This window comes from Caloenas nicobarica, chromosome 1, assembly GCF_036013445.1.
Source record: "Caloenas nicobarica isolate bCalNic1 chromosome 1, bCalNic1.hap1, whole genome shotgun sequence".
NCBI classification, from domain to species: Eukaryota; Metazoa; Chordata; class Aves; order Columbiformes; family Columbidae; genus Caloenas; species Caloenas nicobarica.
Window position 1 is genome coordinate 104,630,558 of NC_088245.1, and position 15,391 is coordinate 104,645,948.

General features: G+C 40.2%; 1 protein-coding gene across 1 annotated transcript in view; it reads left to right on the plus strand.

Moving 5' to 3' along the window:
- Nucleotides 1–10,595: 10,595 nt before the first annotated feature.
- FRMPD4 (FERM and PDZ domain containing 4) overlaps nt 10,596–15,391 on the plus strand; it is a 114,947-nt gene continuing 110,151 nt past the window's right edge. The window contains exon 1 of the mRNA XM_065635833.1: nt 10,596–10,663. Coding sequence (XP_065491905.1) covers nt 10,626–10,663 — 38 coding nt within the window. The 5' untranslated portion in view covers nt 10,596–10,625. The remainder of the gene's footprint in view (nt 10,664–15,391) is intronic.

The following is a 15,391-nucleotide window of genomic DNA, read 5'->3' on the forward strand; positions in this document are numbered from 1 at the left end:
ATACATATACCTCAGATTTTTATGGCATAAAATGAACAGCTGTGTAATAGGTAGTAAGAAAGTATACAAGATATTGTTACTTTTATCTAAATTATGATTAAGCTTTACAGCATTGCATTTCCAGTATTCTACTCTATACTACCATAAATTTTTATATTGGTAACAACGCAGTCAATGAGCTAGATGGCATCCTATCGCAGGTATTACAGGACTCTTTGTCCGTAAGGCAGAAATGGCAAAACTCCTGTAATACTCACTGAAACTTAACAGTGAATCATGGCTACATTTTACTGGAAAACTGGTAAGTGAACAAATATTCAGTGAGAGTAGAGATAACAACGCTTTAAAGCAAAAAGCCCCCAAACAAACAAACAAAAAACCTCACCCCCAAACAAACAACAACAACAACAAACCCACACCTCATAAAAATCTTATGTATGGTAAAATTCGTCACCTGATAATAGATGTCATTTTGTCATAGATGCTGAAGATTGTGTTGTATGAATAATGCGTTTGGTGCCTGCTATAGGTGGATGCTAGCTGTGATATGGTAAGGTTTTCCAACGTGTACTAGTTTGAGAGAAATCAAAACCATTTTAAAAAGGTTTTCCAGAAAATTCATAAAGAAACACAAATAATCCATTCACTAAATGAGAAAGAGGCAAATATCCTTCATGTATTTTTTTCAATTTTTTTTTTTGTTCCTGAAATACTGAGTAAACCTAAGAAAGCCTAAGGTCAAAAGCCCCATTAAAACAGCAAAGAAAATCTTGCACACATCAGTTCTTAGAGATGAAGGTAAAGCATCATATACAACAGAAAGTCAAAGAGCCTTTTACAGGCTTCCGAGTCCCAAACTTTATTTGCTGCTTTGGGTACTTTGTAGCTTTTGCAATACAAGATTCTGAAGGGGAAAGTACTTCCTTCAGGACTTTGGATCTCTAATGAGGTCAATGTGCTTTGAATGAAAAGTCCTGGCAGTCTAAAGGAGATGTAGTGGAGACTTTTGTTTTCTGTATTATGGGGGCACATCTTTAATAATAATGGAAGTGTAACATAGAGGGAGAGGAGGACAGGGAAACTGAAGGTGTGACCTGTATCAGATATTAAAAACCCTCACAAAACCAACCAACCAAAATGAAAAGAAACAAAACAACGACAAAAAACCAGAACAAAACAAGCAGCAGACATGAAAGTGCATTTACTGGACAGCAGTGAGAATCAGAATCAGAATACAAGAACATTTTTTGCAAAAAAGAAAAACTTAGCTGCTGCTGAAGGGGACAGTGCAGACAACTATAACAGTGATTAAGAGTTTAAAACTTACTGTGGTGTCAGAGACAAGAAAGGAAGCATCCCAGGACGGGCCGGTGGCCTCAGGGAATGACAAGGCCTTCACCTTGTCCCTTTTCCAGGGCATGTGGAGATTGCTAGTACCTGGAACAAGCAGCATTGCCTCACATGGTTTGTTTAATCCCTTATCCCAATGTGCTGTCTATACTTTTGCTACCTTGTGTCATAAGATTTTTTTTTTTTTAGTTCTGGGACCACAGTGGGTAACAGTGGCTCTTTGGGGAGGGGACCGCTTCATACTGATGAGCTGTCTACCTAGTGGAAGCAAGGCCATGTGTTGTTGGTACTTCTTCACTGCACTGCTCAGGTATTTGTGTCTTCGGCCACATAAAGTGGAGCACAGGGAGGAAAGCAAAGGAGCAATTGTGGAAGATACGTGGTGAAACATGGTCTGCGTGTAGACCATGAGCACAAAGGCTGTGAGGAAGTAACGTTGTGTTGTAGTTTCATATTAAGAGGAGCCATTTTTATATAGCCAATCATGTAATAGGTACAGCGTACATTTTGAACAGCCAGTGGTTTCCTTCTGCGTCACTCTGCCCTGCCTGCGACACAGACAAGAGTCTGGAATTGATGCTGAAGTGATGGGAACCCATGAGGAGACTTTTCTGATCATGTGGAGTTGCCTCTTTTCCCCTCACCAAGTGATGGACAGCTGCCACTGTATTCACCTGTTTGTCTGGCAAGGGAGCAGTAGCAAGGTCTCTCTCGTGGCAGCCAGGAGGGATCCCTGGTGAAAGGGATCCCTGACCTTTCTGATCAGCTGGGTGGCCATGGGCCATCATTATCTCATGGTTGGCAGCAGTAGCAATGACTGGTGGAGGAGGAATTAATTTCAGTGACTCCTATTCTTACCCCAGATATAGGCTGCTATTTAGAAAACCAAGTTTTAGGCACTGAAGAGATGGAAGCTAATGTAATCTGTGACTAAAATAGGCTGACAGGCTTCTCTAGAAGTGTATCTCCTCTGCCGTAATGTAAGCTGGCTAAGAGAAGTTCAGTACGAAGTTTTGAGTTGTACTTATTTTGATTTTTTTCTGTTCCACTGAATGATTTAAAGGTTGAGTGGAGCCTTTAGCATTATTGTTGGAGTAAGAATGAGTGGTACTTTATCAATTATTCACAATTTCACAGTGTCTGTGGTGGAAGATGGGAAGGGGAGGTGTGCGAGGGATGGAAAGTGTAGAGTTATTAGCTCCATCCAGAGTTTGGGGAATTATTACTGCCTAGGTCCTCTTGCTAAGAAAGTGACATTTACAGTGGGAGACAGTTTCTGAACAACTGTCCAAAGGCAGCCTGGCTTTAGTTGTAGTCCTTACTGAAAAAATGGAAAAAACTAAGAGAAGGTACAAATTAAGAGCAGACTGAAAGGGGGAGGTGTAGGGTGAGAGGTATGTGTTTTTATTTTCTGCATAGTGTTTGTGTTTATCTGGTGATGCATGGTCCAGCGAGAAAATTCAGGACAAACATGAAAAGTATAGCAACATTATTCTGCCTTTGCCCAGAACATAGCGGTGTGTTGCAAGATTATTGAGATGGACAGATGTCACAGGGAAAAAATATTTTTCCAGCACTTTGTTCTTATGGTTGAATAAGAAAAACAATCTTGGGCAATGGTTCTACCTTTAATGTTTGTCTTAATTGCAAACTTGAAAGTCTGAGCTCACTAATGGGGTGGTATTCCTCAGATTTCTTTTAACTGAAACAATTTCTAGGAGTTCAAAACCAGTACGTGCTTATATGAGGACTGAAACACCCTTGCTTTGTCCTCCAGCAAAAGACTTGAAAGCATGTGAGTTGTGGAATATGAACAGTGTCTGACTGTGGGTATCTGAAGTCATTAGGATTCCCTCTTGTACATGATTTAGTTATAGGAAGCTCAGTGTATATGTGTGTAGATATATATATATATTATTTTTTTTTTTAGTGCAACAAAGTGCTTCTGGGGCAGTTAGATTCCTTCTCTTGTGCTTCTGAGAGGTCTGCTTATGGGGGGAGTTTACAGGACTCGTCTGCACAGAGACAGATAGCAAGCCATTCAATGTCCTTGATTTTGGATCCAGAAATTATTGTCCATGACTTCTGTCCTATTGTACAGTGCTCCTCAGGAGAGTTTCAATAGAAGGGTATGATGATTGATCTTGATAGTATAGCTACAAAGTATTTAAAACTTTCATTTCCTCATTTTTTCAAGCTAAAATGGTAGGATGGGAGATAAGCTTAGTGTGGCAGTCTTCTGGGACAGGAGTGTGTGAGAACTGGATTGAGAAAGCAGGTTTCTGTTCCTGAGGCAGTGAAAGATTAAATATCATAGAGAGACCATTATTGAACTCCACTTGTGTCACAAGCGTGTCTCTTACTCTCAGGCAGACATGCCCCACAGGTACTTCAGGTGTGGTGTTCTTACTTTTAAAAACTTATAATACAAAATGTTATGCCTCTGGTGTTCCCCTCGATACATCCTAGGGATTGTTGTGGCTGGACTGACCTCCCAAGGGCTGCTGTAGAGTCTGTCTCCCCTTGCAATTAACTTTTGGGAGTGTAACATGGCATGTGTTCAGGATGTCTTCCTTTCATCATAGAATAAAAACATAGAATAGTTTGGACTGGAAGGGACCTTGAAAGGTCATTTAGTCCAACCCCCTGCAATGAGCAGGAACATCTTCAACTAGACCAGGTTGCTCAGAGCTCCGTCCAGCCTGGCCTGGAATGTCTCCAGGGATGGGGCATCTACCACCTCTCTGGGCAACCTGGGCCAGTGTTTCACCACCCTCATTATAAAAAATTTCTTCCTCATGTCTAGCATGAATCTCTCCTCCTTTAGTTAAAAACCATTACTCCTTGTCCTATGACAATGGGCCCTGCTAAAAAGTCTGTCCCCATCTTTCTTTTAGGCCTCTTTTAAGTACTGAAAGGCCACAATAAGGTCTCCGTGGAGCCTTCTCTTGTCCAGGCCAAACAACCCCAGTTCTCTCAGCCTGATCCTCACAGCAGAGCTGTTCCAGCCTTCTGATCATTTTTGTGGCCTCTGGCCCCTCTCCAACAGGTCCATGTCCTCCTTATCTTGGGGGACCCAGAGCTGGACACAGAACTCCAGGTGGGGTCTCACCAGAGCCGAGTAGAGGGGCAAAATCACCTCCCTCAACCTGCTGCCCACGCTCCTTTTGATGCAGCCCAAGATACAATTGGCTTTCCGTGCACATTGCCAGCTCATGTCCAATCTTTCATCCCACAGAATCCCCAAGTCCTTCTTGGCAGGGCTGCTCTCAATCCTTTTATCCCCCAGCCTGTATTGATACCAGAGGTTGCCCTGCCCCAGGTGCATGACCTTGCTCCTGGCCTTGTTAAACCTAATGAGGTTCACAAGGGCCCATTTCTTGAGCTTGTCTAGATCCCTCTGGATGGCATCCCTTCTCTCAGGCATATTAACTGCAGAGATAGGGTGGAGAGGGACTGACTTCTGTGTTGGCATGTGGGAGGCAGAGGAACTGGCTTTGGTACCAGTAGAGAGGTGAAATGAAGACAGGGTAAATGCCAGGACTCAAAATCGAGAAGTTTTTCTCATGGTAATATAAAGGAAGCTAGTATATCAACGCTATTAGTCCATTGGCAATGCTGAGTTGCTTATGTTAGATGGTCAGCCTTGAGCGAGTCAACGGACTGACCTCCCTGTAGATAATGCTTTCAGGAATGAAGAAGTGTTGTAATGAAGGAACTACTCCAAGAATAACCAAAATGTTAAATGAGGTGATTCCAGAATATTAAATAACCGAGTGGTAGACATGATGTTATACTGTGAATTTTCTTAGTACAAGTTCTGTAACTTTAGTCATGCCCTGATGTTACAGCTGTGTTGTTCAAGAGATTGCTTTAAAAGAATATAGTCCTTCTACTATTTTAATCCAGCTGAGGAAATCCAAGGCAGCTGCTTAAAAAGTTAGTATTAACTAAAGAGGAAACATGCACCGAATATTAATATTTAAAATTATTTATATTTAGGGAAATTATATATTACTCCAGGATGCAAATTTTACATGATTATGAAGATATCTATCAGAAACTCTGTGGATAATTTCAGCTTTTGCTGGAGTTTGTGAGCTATCAGATAGTCATTAATAAAAGCAACATATGGAGAAAGTACAGCCACAGGATAAAGATGCATACGTACTTTTTTGCAGCCATGTGTTGGAGGGAGGTTTCCAAGGGAAGCTTATTTATTGGGAACTTTTTGGAAGTTATGACCCAACTTGAAAAGTTAGTAAGCGATCTGAGAGATCTGATCACTGAAGCAAATGGTAACAAATTGATAGGTGGTACCTACCCCAAAATGCTAAAGCTCTTGAGGTTGGAAAAGCTTATTTGATAAATGTAGTATAAAATTTCTCAGTGAAAACTAATGGCACTAGGAACTTGGAAGACATTTGTACTTGGTCTGGTGTTTTGGAAGGGAGTATAGAATGGGAAATAAATAATAAGATGGTAAAAATTGCCAATTTTGTTACATTATATGGGAATTTAAACATAAGGGCTCACCTTTTGTTGCAAAGAGTTCTTCTGAGAGTGATGAAGAATTCATTTCCAGATTCATACGCTTGATATTCTCAAATTTTGGTGTCTACATGGAATGAGAGGTTGAAGTTCCAAATTAGAGTCAGTGGAGAGCTAGTGAATACAGATAGCTTGAAAATTCAGATGTCTGCTTGAGAATACAGCTGAATCTCTAGCTCTTTATTGAGACCTTAAACAGCAGAGATGGTCTTAAACTCCTTCTTGAAATAACTACTTCTGTTAATAACTTCTACTAAAGCAGCAGACTGTCACTCATCAATCCAGGCCTATGAGGATGATCATTTTGCAAAAAAAAAAAAAAAAAAAAAAGGAGGATTTCAAAGTTGCTACTGCCTCTTATTAGTGTTTCAAATCTGTCAGCAGAGTATGAGTTTGGAGTCTTGGGCAAGGAGTGAAGACTACTCCAGTGATAAAGGAGATCTCCTATATCTTTGCGCAACTTCATTCCTAAAGAAACAAGGATTTGTCTATCCTCTGTCCATGGAGAAAGGTAGAAGTAAACATGATGTCTATGTTTGGAGTGGGTAGGCACCTTAATCTTATATATGGAGTGTTATGCCCCGGTAGACACTAAACATTCTAAATAGTTAGGGCACTCCATTTTAGTTGAGTGCTTTCTGCCTTGTCTTTGCCTGAGGACTGTCTGAAGCAGGCAATTTTCGTCTTGCCCTTCGTTTTTCCTGCCATATGGCCATCCATGAGGCCACAGATTAGGAAGAGATGAGTCTGGATAAAATAGCTGCTAATTTTAAGGTGATCCAGTTTACTTGTATTGGCACAAGAGCAACTTTGATGTGAAGTGGGACTGTCTGATGCCGAGACTACGAGAACACTGCTTTTGGTGTCAGTGCCAGTTTGTGCTGGTTTCAAATTGCAGCCTAATTTCTACCAGTTCAGTGAAGCACTACATTTATAGTAAAATCTATAGTCTTGGGCTATAGAGGTGGTACAATTAAAGAGTCTGCCAAGGTTTCTATAGGGAAGAGAGAGATCTCCAGTTGCTGTTTAAAAAAATAAGTTTGGCGCAATATTACATGCTTATTGTCTGAATCTAGATTTTTTAATTATTATTATTATTATTCAATTGTGCAGAAAATTAAAGTGTTTGATTTTTGGATGGTTGAAAAAAGTTCTTGGTTTCCACTTTAAATTTCAGCATTAGCACTATCTAAACTGTTCTGGACAATAGGCTTTAATAGTATGCTTTAAAAATTTAAACTGGTCTGGTTTTGATCTTTGAAAAAGGGGTGGATAGTATTACAGACTTTCACTTCTTTTCTGTACCATGGTTTATGCTGAGTATGTTCTGCATATTGCATAACTTGCATACTGCCGATGTCGAGTACAGGAGATTTTACATATGAACTCATGTTTCAGTCATGCCTCAAGCACAAGGCAGAAAAAAGGCTGACCTGAAGATGTTTGCTGTGGTGCAGCTGCGATATTCTCAGTCAGAAGGTCCCTCCATAGGGCACGCTGGTTCCTTATGTGCCACTGCTTTGATTTTAATGAACTGATTGTTCACTGTGGAGTAAGTCAGAGGGATCAGATTTTCTACTTCTGCAGCAAGCATGTCAAAACCAGGCTGATGGGATATGGTAGCTATGACTGCCTTGTTTTCAGTGCTCTGCATGTGTGATGCTGGCCTAGGATTTCACGATGAAGTTTGCCACCTAAGAGCTGTGCAGCCACGGGTCTGATTGCCGTGAGCGAGCCACAAGTTGCAGCGGTGCCAGCGCTTCTGCCGCACGTGGGCTTGCTGAGGTAGAAGGCACATTTTCTTTATCTTTCTGGTCTTTGGAAGTGTGCTGGTCTCCCAGAAACCTCGGCACTCTTGGTGTGCTCCTTCTCCTTTGCCTGTGAGGGAAGACAAGGCAAGTGGTGATCAGAGAGCTGAGAGATTTTATCCAAAATAACCTGCAGGGAGGTAGGATTTGGACCAGGATCTCCCATGGTATGATGATCTTCTTCACCAGGAAGGCATCCTCTTGACTTAAAGCTTGCCAAGATGGCTTTGTCCTTCCCCTGGGTGAAATGCCTGACCTGCTCCTGGTTTCCTCTGGAGACTTTGATATTCCTTCTGGCCTTTATCTCGTCTTTGCCATCTTTTGCCCTTTGTAGTGGCCATTGAACAGAATCCTTGCAGACAAGCAGAATAATATTGAACAAGTATATGGAGGTGTATAAAAAGAAATAATTCAGTTTATTTTCTCATTCAGCACTAATCACCTTTGAGTGTAAAAACCTTGTTTTGTTGTTATGACATGAGTGTTTATTATTGAATTGTACAATGACTATAGAAAACCTTGTGCGAGTATTTGTTTTTCCTGTGTCTGGAGTCACCTCACTGAATTTGCACATATCTAATGTAGGTGTACGTAGTGCCTCGTGTTAATTTCTCTTCCACTGATTATAAGAAGGTCTGGAAGACTAGATCAGATATAGACATATCTGTAGTTAACGAGGACAGTTATTGCCCATCATACATGATAGATTCTGACATCCTTAATGTTTTAAGGGCCCAAAGAAAGCTTTCAGGGGAATTAAATTTACCTTAAAATCCACTGATTTTATAAACCATACAAAGATGAGCCCTTAGCTTTAATACAGAGAGGAGCAGTATTGATCGTCATCACTGTCCTGTGCTTTTTTCCTGTGCAAATTTCCTGATAATGGAAGTTTGGTGTGCTTTACATGGGAATTTAAATGTCCCCATACCCATTTTACAGATGGAGAAACTATAGCACAGATGTTGTGAAACACATTTAATTAAAGTGAAAAGTGTTAAATGTGTGGGTATCCCTTTATAGTCCAGATAAAATAGGTTTCTTTCTCTTTTATTTAGTTAACTGCAGTGTTTAGGATCCAAAATACTCTAAGGTGTAATTTGAAGTCCAGAGATGTAGTTAAGCTGTCATTCTTAGATTGTGGGATGGCTCTCATCTAAAACAGGGGATCACCCTTGATCCCTCTATCAAACATATGCAGAAACAGGAATGCTGAAGCTCAACTTTACGTGAAACTACATGAGATAGTGTTGAAAGTATTTGTTTTCTTTCCTCAGATGCCTGTTTTTTAATTCATTACTTTGATCAGGAATGGGTTAGTTGCATTTATCTGGGGTAATGTAGCATATCTGACATTTATGTGTTTCATTAGCCATGAGTAACTGTAATTTTATTAAGATTTCTAGCATGTTCAAATATTAGACTTAAGCCCTGTCCTATGGCAAATACCAGGGTTTGACTATGCTAACAGAAATGTTTTTCTACTCCTTGAAGATAGAGTACTTAATGTAATTGGTAAATCAGATGATATCGAGCCCTCCATTGTAATGGTCTGCTTTACATGTAAATTATATTTTGAAGCACCTTATCTTTTCTCAGTAGTGATTAATCCTTGAAATAAAGGGGGAGGGGGAAGTAGCTACTTTGTTTTTAATGATGCATTCCCCCTTTGGGAAAGATTAACTATGTACAACTTTGTTGAGTTTAGCAATTTGCAATGAATTGTTGAGTTGTCCATGGAGACCAATTCTGTTCTTTCAGAAGAGTGTTCACTAGGTTATATTGCGCTCCGTTTCGCTAAAGGAAATAGGTTCTTACATCTCTGTCTAAGCCAAGAGATGGTAAGTTCTTTGCTAGCATTTGAACGTAAATAAATCTAGCAAGTAAAATTAAGTTATAATACGTCTCATGGATGGAGAGAAGGCAGCTAATTCAAAACATGCTCTTTTTTTTTCAGTGGTTTTGGCTTGCATGTCTGAGTTTCAGATGGTATTCGTTGTTGTGTGCTGATTCATCTTGGCCTGTGATGCCCTCACAAAATGTTTCAGATCTAGTGGGGAAACGCTGTCATTTGGGAGTGCTGCTGAATCTCCTTTAGTTAAGCGAACTTGGCCTTTGCTCAGAAGTGGGAATGCCAGCAGAGAGTGCTCAAGCAGCGTTATGAAATGGTGTGTGTACTCAGAGATACTGCAGCCTTTTAAGTTATTTGGAGCAAGAGCTTAATGGATAATGATCAAGTGCACCAACATCTGCATATTGAATCAATTTAGCATGCATATACAGAAGCGTTACAGTCTTCCTTTGCTCTGACGTATGGAACAAAAGATGGTTTGGTAGCCATGAGAGCGGGTGCTGAAGTTCCTTCTCATGCCAGGTAGTGCCCCACATGAGTGATGTGTAGCCACATAGTGGATTGTTTGGTTTGGTGTGGTTCATTGGGGTTTTTTTGGCTAAAACTATACTGAGAACTGGCATTTATCCAGGGTATGGCAATGAGTGGAAATGCTCTTCATCCTCTGTATTGAAAACTATTGGAAATTAGTACCATGGCTGTGGGACTGATTCACCTGCCAAAGGGTTGGGCTCAAAGACTGTTAGAAGTGACAGTGTATTATTCCGCTTAGTAGGAGAATATTACAAATGTAAGTAGGACTGATAACCTGATTTTGTTTGCCTGGGATTTTACTGCAAGTTTCACAACTTTGAAAAGTGTTCAGATGCCAAGTGAATGTGAAATAAATAAATGAGAAGAATAAATACAACAGACAAATCACTTTTTTTTTTTTTTCCCCCCCCCTCTCTCTCTCTCTCTTTCTCCCCCTGCTTCAAAATTGTAGCCACAGGAACAAGTCTTCAGGCTGGCCTCACCCTTCAGGGACCTGGAGCTTGAACCAGGGGACACCTTATGGATGGGAGATGACGGCAAACAGAGATGGAAGAGACTACTTCATCAAGTAAGTGGGCAGTGTGAGCTGTGCAGTCTGTAGCACAGCACTGCAGCCCTGCTCCTAACTGTATTTCCTTGGAATCCTAATTCCTGCTTCAGCCCACAATTAATGTTCAACTTCTGATTTATTGCACAGAGAGAGCTCCGACTGTACTGGGACTTGTTTTGGTACTTGGTGATTTCATTTACCCAAGAAAATGCTGCTAATATAAGGGCCTGTAATTTGTTGAGGAATTACAACAAATGTAATTTAACACAAAAAAAAAACAAAAAACAAAAAAAAACAAAAAAAAAAAAAAAACAAAAAAACCAAAACCATGTTTAAAGAATGAGGCAAAAGGTCAGTTCTGACTGGGACTAAAAATTGTCCTGCATCTCTGCTATGTCAGCTCTTTTAGTTTGTCTTAATATGTCAATTATATTGGTAATGAGAAACTGTATATTTAGATTCTGTATAGTTAACATCCTAATTCTTAGATTTCCCGTAGCCCTTTAGCCGTGAATTTAAAGGTTTGCAAAATAAATATGAATGTGGATGATGTGACCGTAAACAAAATTGGCTTTTCTTTTCCTAGTGAAAACTGTGTGTAACTATTCTTTAAAATCACTTAAATGGCTTGGATAAAATACAGTTTGCTGTTCTAGCAAATGTACTCTTATGTGGCTTTGGAACTTCTTCATTAAGGAGGGGTGGTGGTGGTGAGTTGGCAGAACCATTGCTTGATTTTGCAGCATTACTTGCTTTAGCTTACATCCCATTTTTAAGGCTAGCATTTTGATTCTGTTCATGTGAAGAGCTGTTTTGTTTGTTTGTTTTAATTAGCATGTCATTTTTATGTTTATTATTCTGATTAGAAAGTCATAGATGCTTTAAAAAGTCTTAGATAAGAATTACAATTCTTTCTTTTGACAGAGGAAGAAGATCAGACATTTTAAGTTGATCATTAAAAGCCCTTAATTCACTTGAGATCCTTCATCTGCAAAACCAGAGTTATATGGCGTTAGAACGACTATATCCATTACTCTGCTTTCTCTTCCTCCCCACTTTGCCCAGAGTGAGTGCCTTGGCTTCCTGGGAGGCATTTGCTTTTGGAGCCAAAGGAAGATTTGTAGCAGCATGCTGTACTGCAGGCTTTCAAGATTTAGAGCGATTTCAGACCTGTCCAAATTGGAGCAAGTTGTCTCGGTTAATGAGGGCTCAAAAGCTGACTTTGAAATGTCGTGTTCTTCCTTGGACAAGTATTTGTCATGTTTCGCTTGTCTGCGAGACACTGGGTGCAGCACTGGACAGTGTGAAACTGAATGCCAGGCAGAATATAATTGTATTAGCATAGGTTTTCTGCCTGAACTAATTAGGCTTGTCAAGAATTAGAGGTGAGCCTCGAAAGCAGTGTGCAGATGTGACCCTACTGCTTCGATTACTCTAGGTAGTAGAGGGACCTGCATACCTTGGGTGTCTGTTTTCTCTGCAGACTGTGGGTATATTCTCCTCTGCATGACTGAAATTCATCTGAATGATTAATGTCCTGCTTCTGAGGACGGGCACCGCATTTGATTCCTCCTCTTTTCTCACTGGTCACATAATGGGATGCTGCACTTGTTGTGTAGCTATAAACAGCTGTGGCTTGCAGAATGCAGTGCATTAGTACTCATTAATTTTGCAATTTGGGAATGTTTTTTAACTCTCAGTAGCTAATGATTATTTTGTTTATTTTTTAGATTGCCTTTTAGTACCTTGAAGTGCCATATCCCTCTCTTAAATGCAGAAAACTGCATCTAGGAACAAAAACGCGTAACAGGCAGTGCCAAATTGTGCCTTAAGTGACGTTGGGCTTGTCGTTGTTGTGGCTGGTGTTTTGTTTGTTAGTTTGTTTGGTTTTTTTAACGTAATCTTATAAGGCGTTTGCTCTCCATTCTCTTCGAGGCCCTGGTCTTTCTTACATTTTTCTCCGCATGTGGATAGCAGACTATGCGGGGAAGAAAATAGACAGCTTTAAGGCATGGAGAGAGTGAGACCTCTGAGGCAGCTGGTCTGTGGAAGCCTTTGCTATTTTGTGCCTGACTTTCTTAACCGTCGCTATGTCTGGGCAGTCTTTGGTACAAGTTGAACCTTGCATGAGTTACAGTACATATTCCCGTATCAAATGTTTTAAAGCAACAGCACTGGCTGTAGCATGTGCACCGTCTTACGTGAAATGACAGTCACCTGGGATGCATTAAAAGCTTCAGAAATGTAAAGAAACCAGGAAACCATTTGGAACCGCAAACTGCTGTACCGAATCACCAGCTCTCCACCGTTAACTTGTGAACGTCAGCCCTGGGAGCTACTACGATGTGACTGGGTAGTCGTGACATAAACACTTGAATACACCCAGTGACTCTGCCAGCAATTCCTCTGTGGAGGTCAATAGCAGCTACCCTTACAGTGCCTCTTACTTGGCCAGGGAATTGCCCTCTCTGCCTTTCAAAACAACTGTTTTTGCAAATACTACATGAAACTACATAGATTAAAACACCATTTAATTTTCTTTCCTTCATTTTTCACCCCTGGATTTTAGGAATGAAATAGTGAGGTGGTGGTTGACAGTTATGTCAATAAAGGCAGGAGAGAGATCAGTGAGATAGCATTTCATACTGTCTCCAAGGCTTTTTATATCCATACAGATTAACAAAATGCATCACAGTGAAAGAGAAAAAGCAATTCAAATCCTCCACTTGGTTTTGATTAAAGTTGTATAAACCAGGTATTATTACAATGAAATGTGCACATTAGTTCTGTACAAGCAAATAGCGTAAGTCACAGCAACATTAACTGCTTTTTAGTTAAATAATTTACTTAGTGCCATATGTACATATCCATTCAACTGCAAGCAGACATATTGTCATTTTGAAATTGTGGGAGGAATAGAGGATACAGGAGAATCTTTTGGTGGAGTGAAAAGTAATTATACAGTGTTGGTGCAAATGCTTTCAGACGTGAACGGGAAGAGATGTTTATTCTTTCTGCTGAAGCAAATGTGGTTTCTTTCGAATCTCTGAAAACCTCTGTGGCCTGAGCTAATCAGGGACAGCTTCTATCACCAGGCAGCGCTTTTTTAAAAGTGCGACAAGAACCTTTTATCAAAATGTTTTGAGGTGTCGCTATCAGTTCATTATCTCCTCTGTACAGATGGCACAACCAGGGTCATTTTGCAAACCTCTAAAATACTTTTTCTTAAGTTTAGGCCACGGTAAATTAAAGTTTCAGAACTTCATCCATTCCCTTTTAACTTGCCACTTTTACTTGAAATAGCTTTATGAGGTAAGTAATACATTTCGGTACAGAAGGAGAGCAATCATCTAGCATTCTTCCAGCGTGTTTCTGTACTGCACAAGCTGTATTAAGCTGTGCCTTTAATATGAAATAGTTTGCAGTATGTATTTAATCATTTTAAAGGCCCGCTTTCTTTGCATTTATTGTATATGCTATGATTATGAGACATTTCTGTAATGCTAATTTGAAGCCAAACATGAAACTTATTAAAAATATGTTTGGTGTGAGTGCAGGATGTCAGAGAGATAGCAAGCAAAGCTGGAAGGTTTTGGCTGATTTTTTCCACAAAGGGTTTAGCCTCATGGCAATTTTGGCTTGCCTATGTTGCCATTGCTACAGTTTTACTGATTTTTCAGACCTGTACATTTTCACCCTTTCCCTTATGTCAGTCTTGCTGCTTGTCAGACTTGGAGGGGAGTTGATAGAGGGAAATAAACTGGCAAAAGCTAATAAAAAATTGGTCCTACAGAGAAAGCCATAAATTTTATGTCAGTTTAGCTCCTTGAGCCAGTCTTCCATGTGGTCTGATAGAGTTGCAGAATAGTTTAGGATGGAAGAAACCTCTGAAGGTTGGCTGGTCCAGCCACCTGCTTATTTGCAAGAGATGCTAGTGATCATGTTTACTTCAACTCTTGTCATTGCCTCAGAGAGGATGACAGGGTGTGTCTGTGTTACCCTGTTTTATTCCAAGGACCATGACCATCTGTATTTCATGCATATTAGCTTGCTTCTGTGCTCTAGCCTGGAACAAACCCAGCAAACAGCTGGGACCCCAGGCATGAAATAAAAAGCAGCACACCCAGAGATCAAAGCCTGCAGCATTACTTCTTGGCTTGAAACTACAGGTCAGTCCCTAGAGTGCACAGCAGAGCTGAGGGACCTACTTGTCACAAGTCTTTCTGAATCTTGTTATGTTGGTATGGTGTGGTTGCTATGCCAGTTGAAACATGTCACAACATATTTTGTTATCTTGAGCCCTATGCTGTTGTTTTCCACTGATGATTTTGTATTTAGTAACACTAAATTATTCCAAACTTCTTCTAGGTGTAACTGGTAAACTCAATTATTTTTTCCTCCAAGGTATGTTGTCCTACATATAATGCCATATAATGCTCAGCTTGTGAAATCATTACATTTTGGTTGTCTTTTCTTGGCTTGGTAACTACGTTTTTCCTGAAATATGAAATTCTTGAATGTTGGCTTTTGGCCCATACATGAAACATAGGCAATGTGTTTGTGTTCTTTGGTAGCTAGTGCAGCTCACAGCACCCAAATTCTCAAAGCATACACAGTACAATATTTCTTTGCTGTACAGCAATGCCATGATATTCTTCTATACTCAAATACTTAGCTTTAGTAGTCTTCATCTTATTCCTTCAGTGCTTGCTGTGCTTAGAAGAGGAAACTCATTCATGGTTTCTG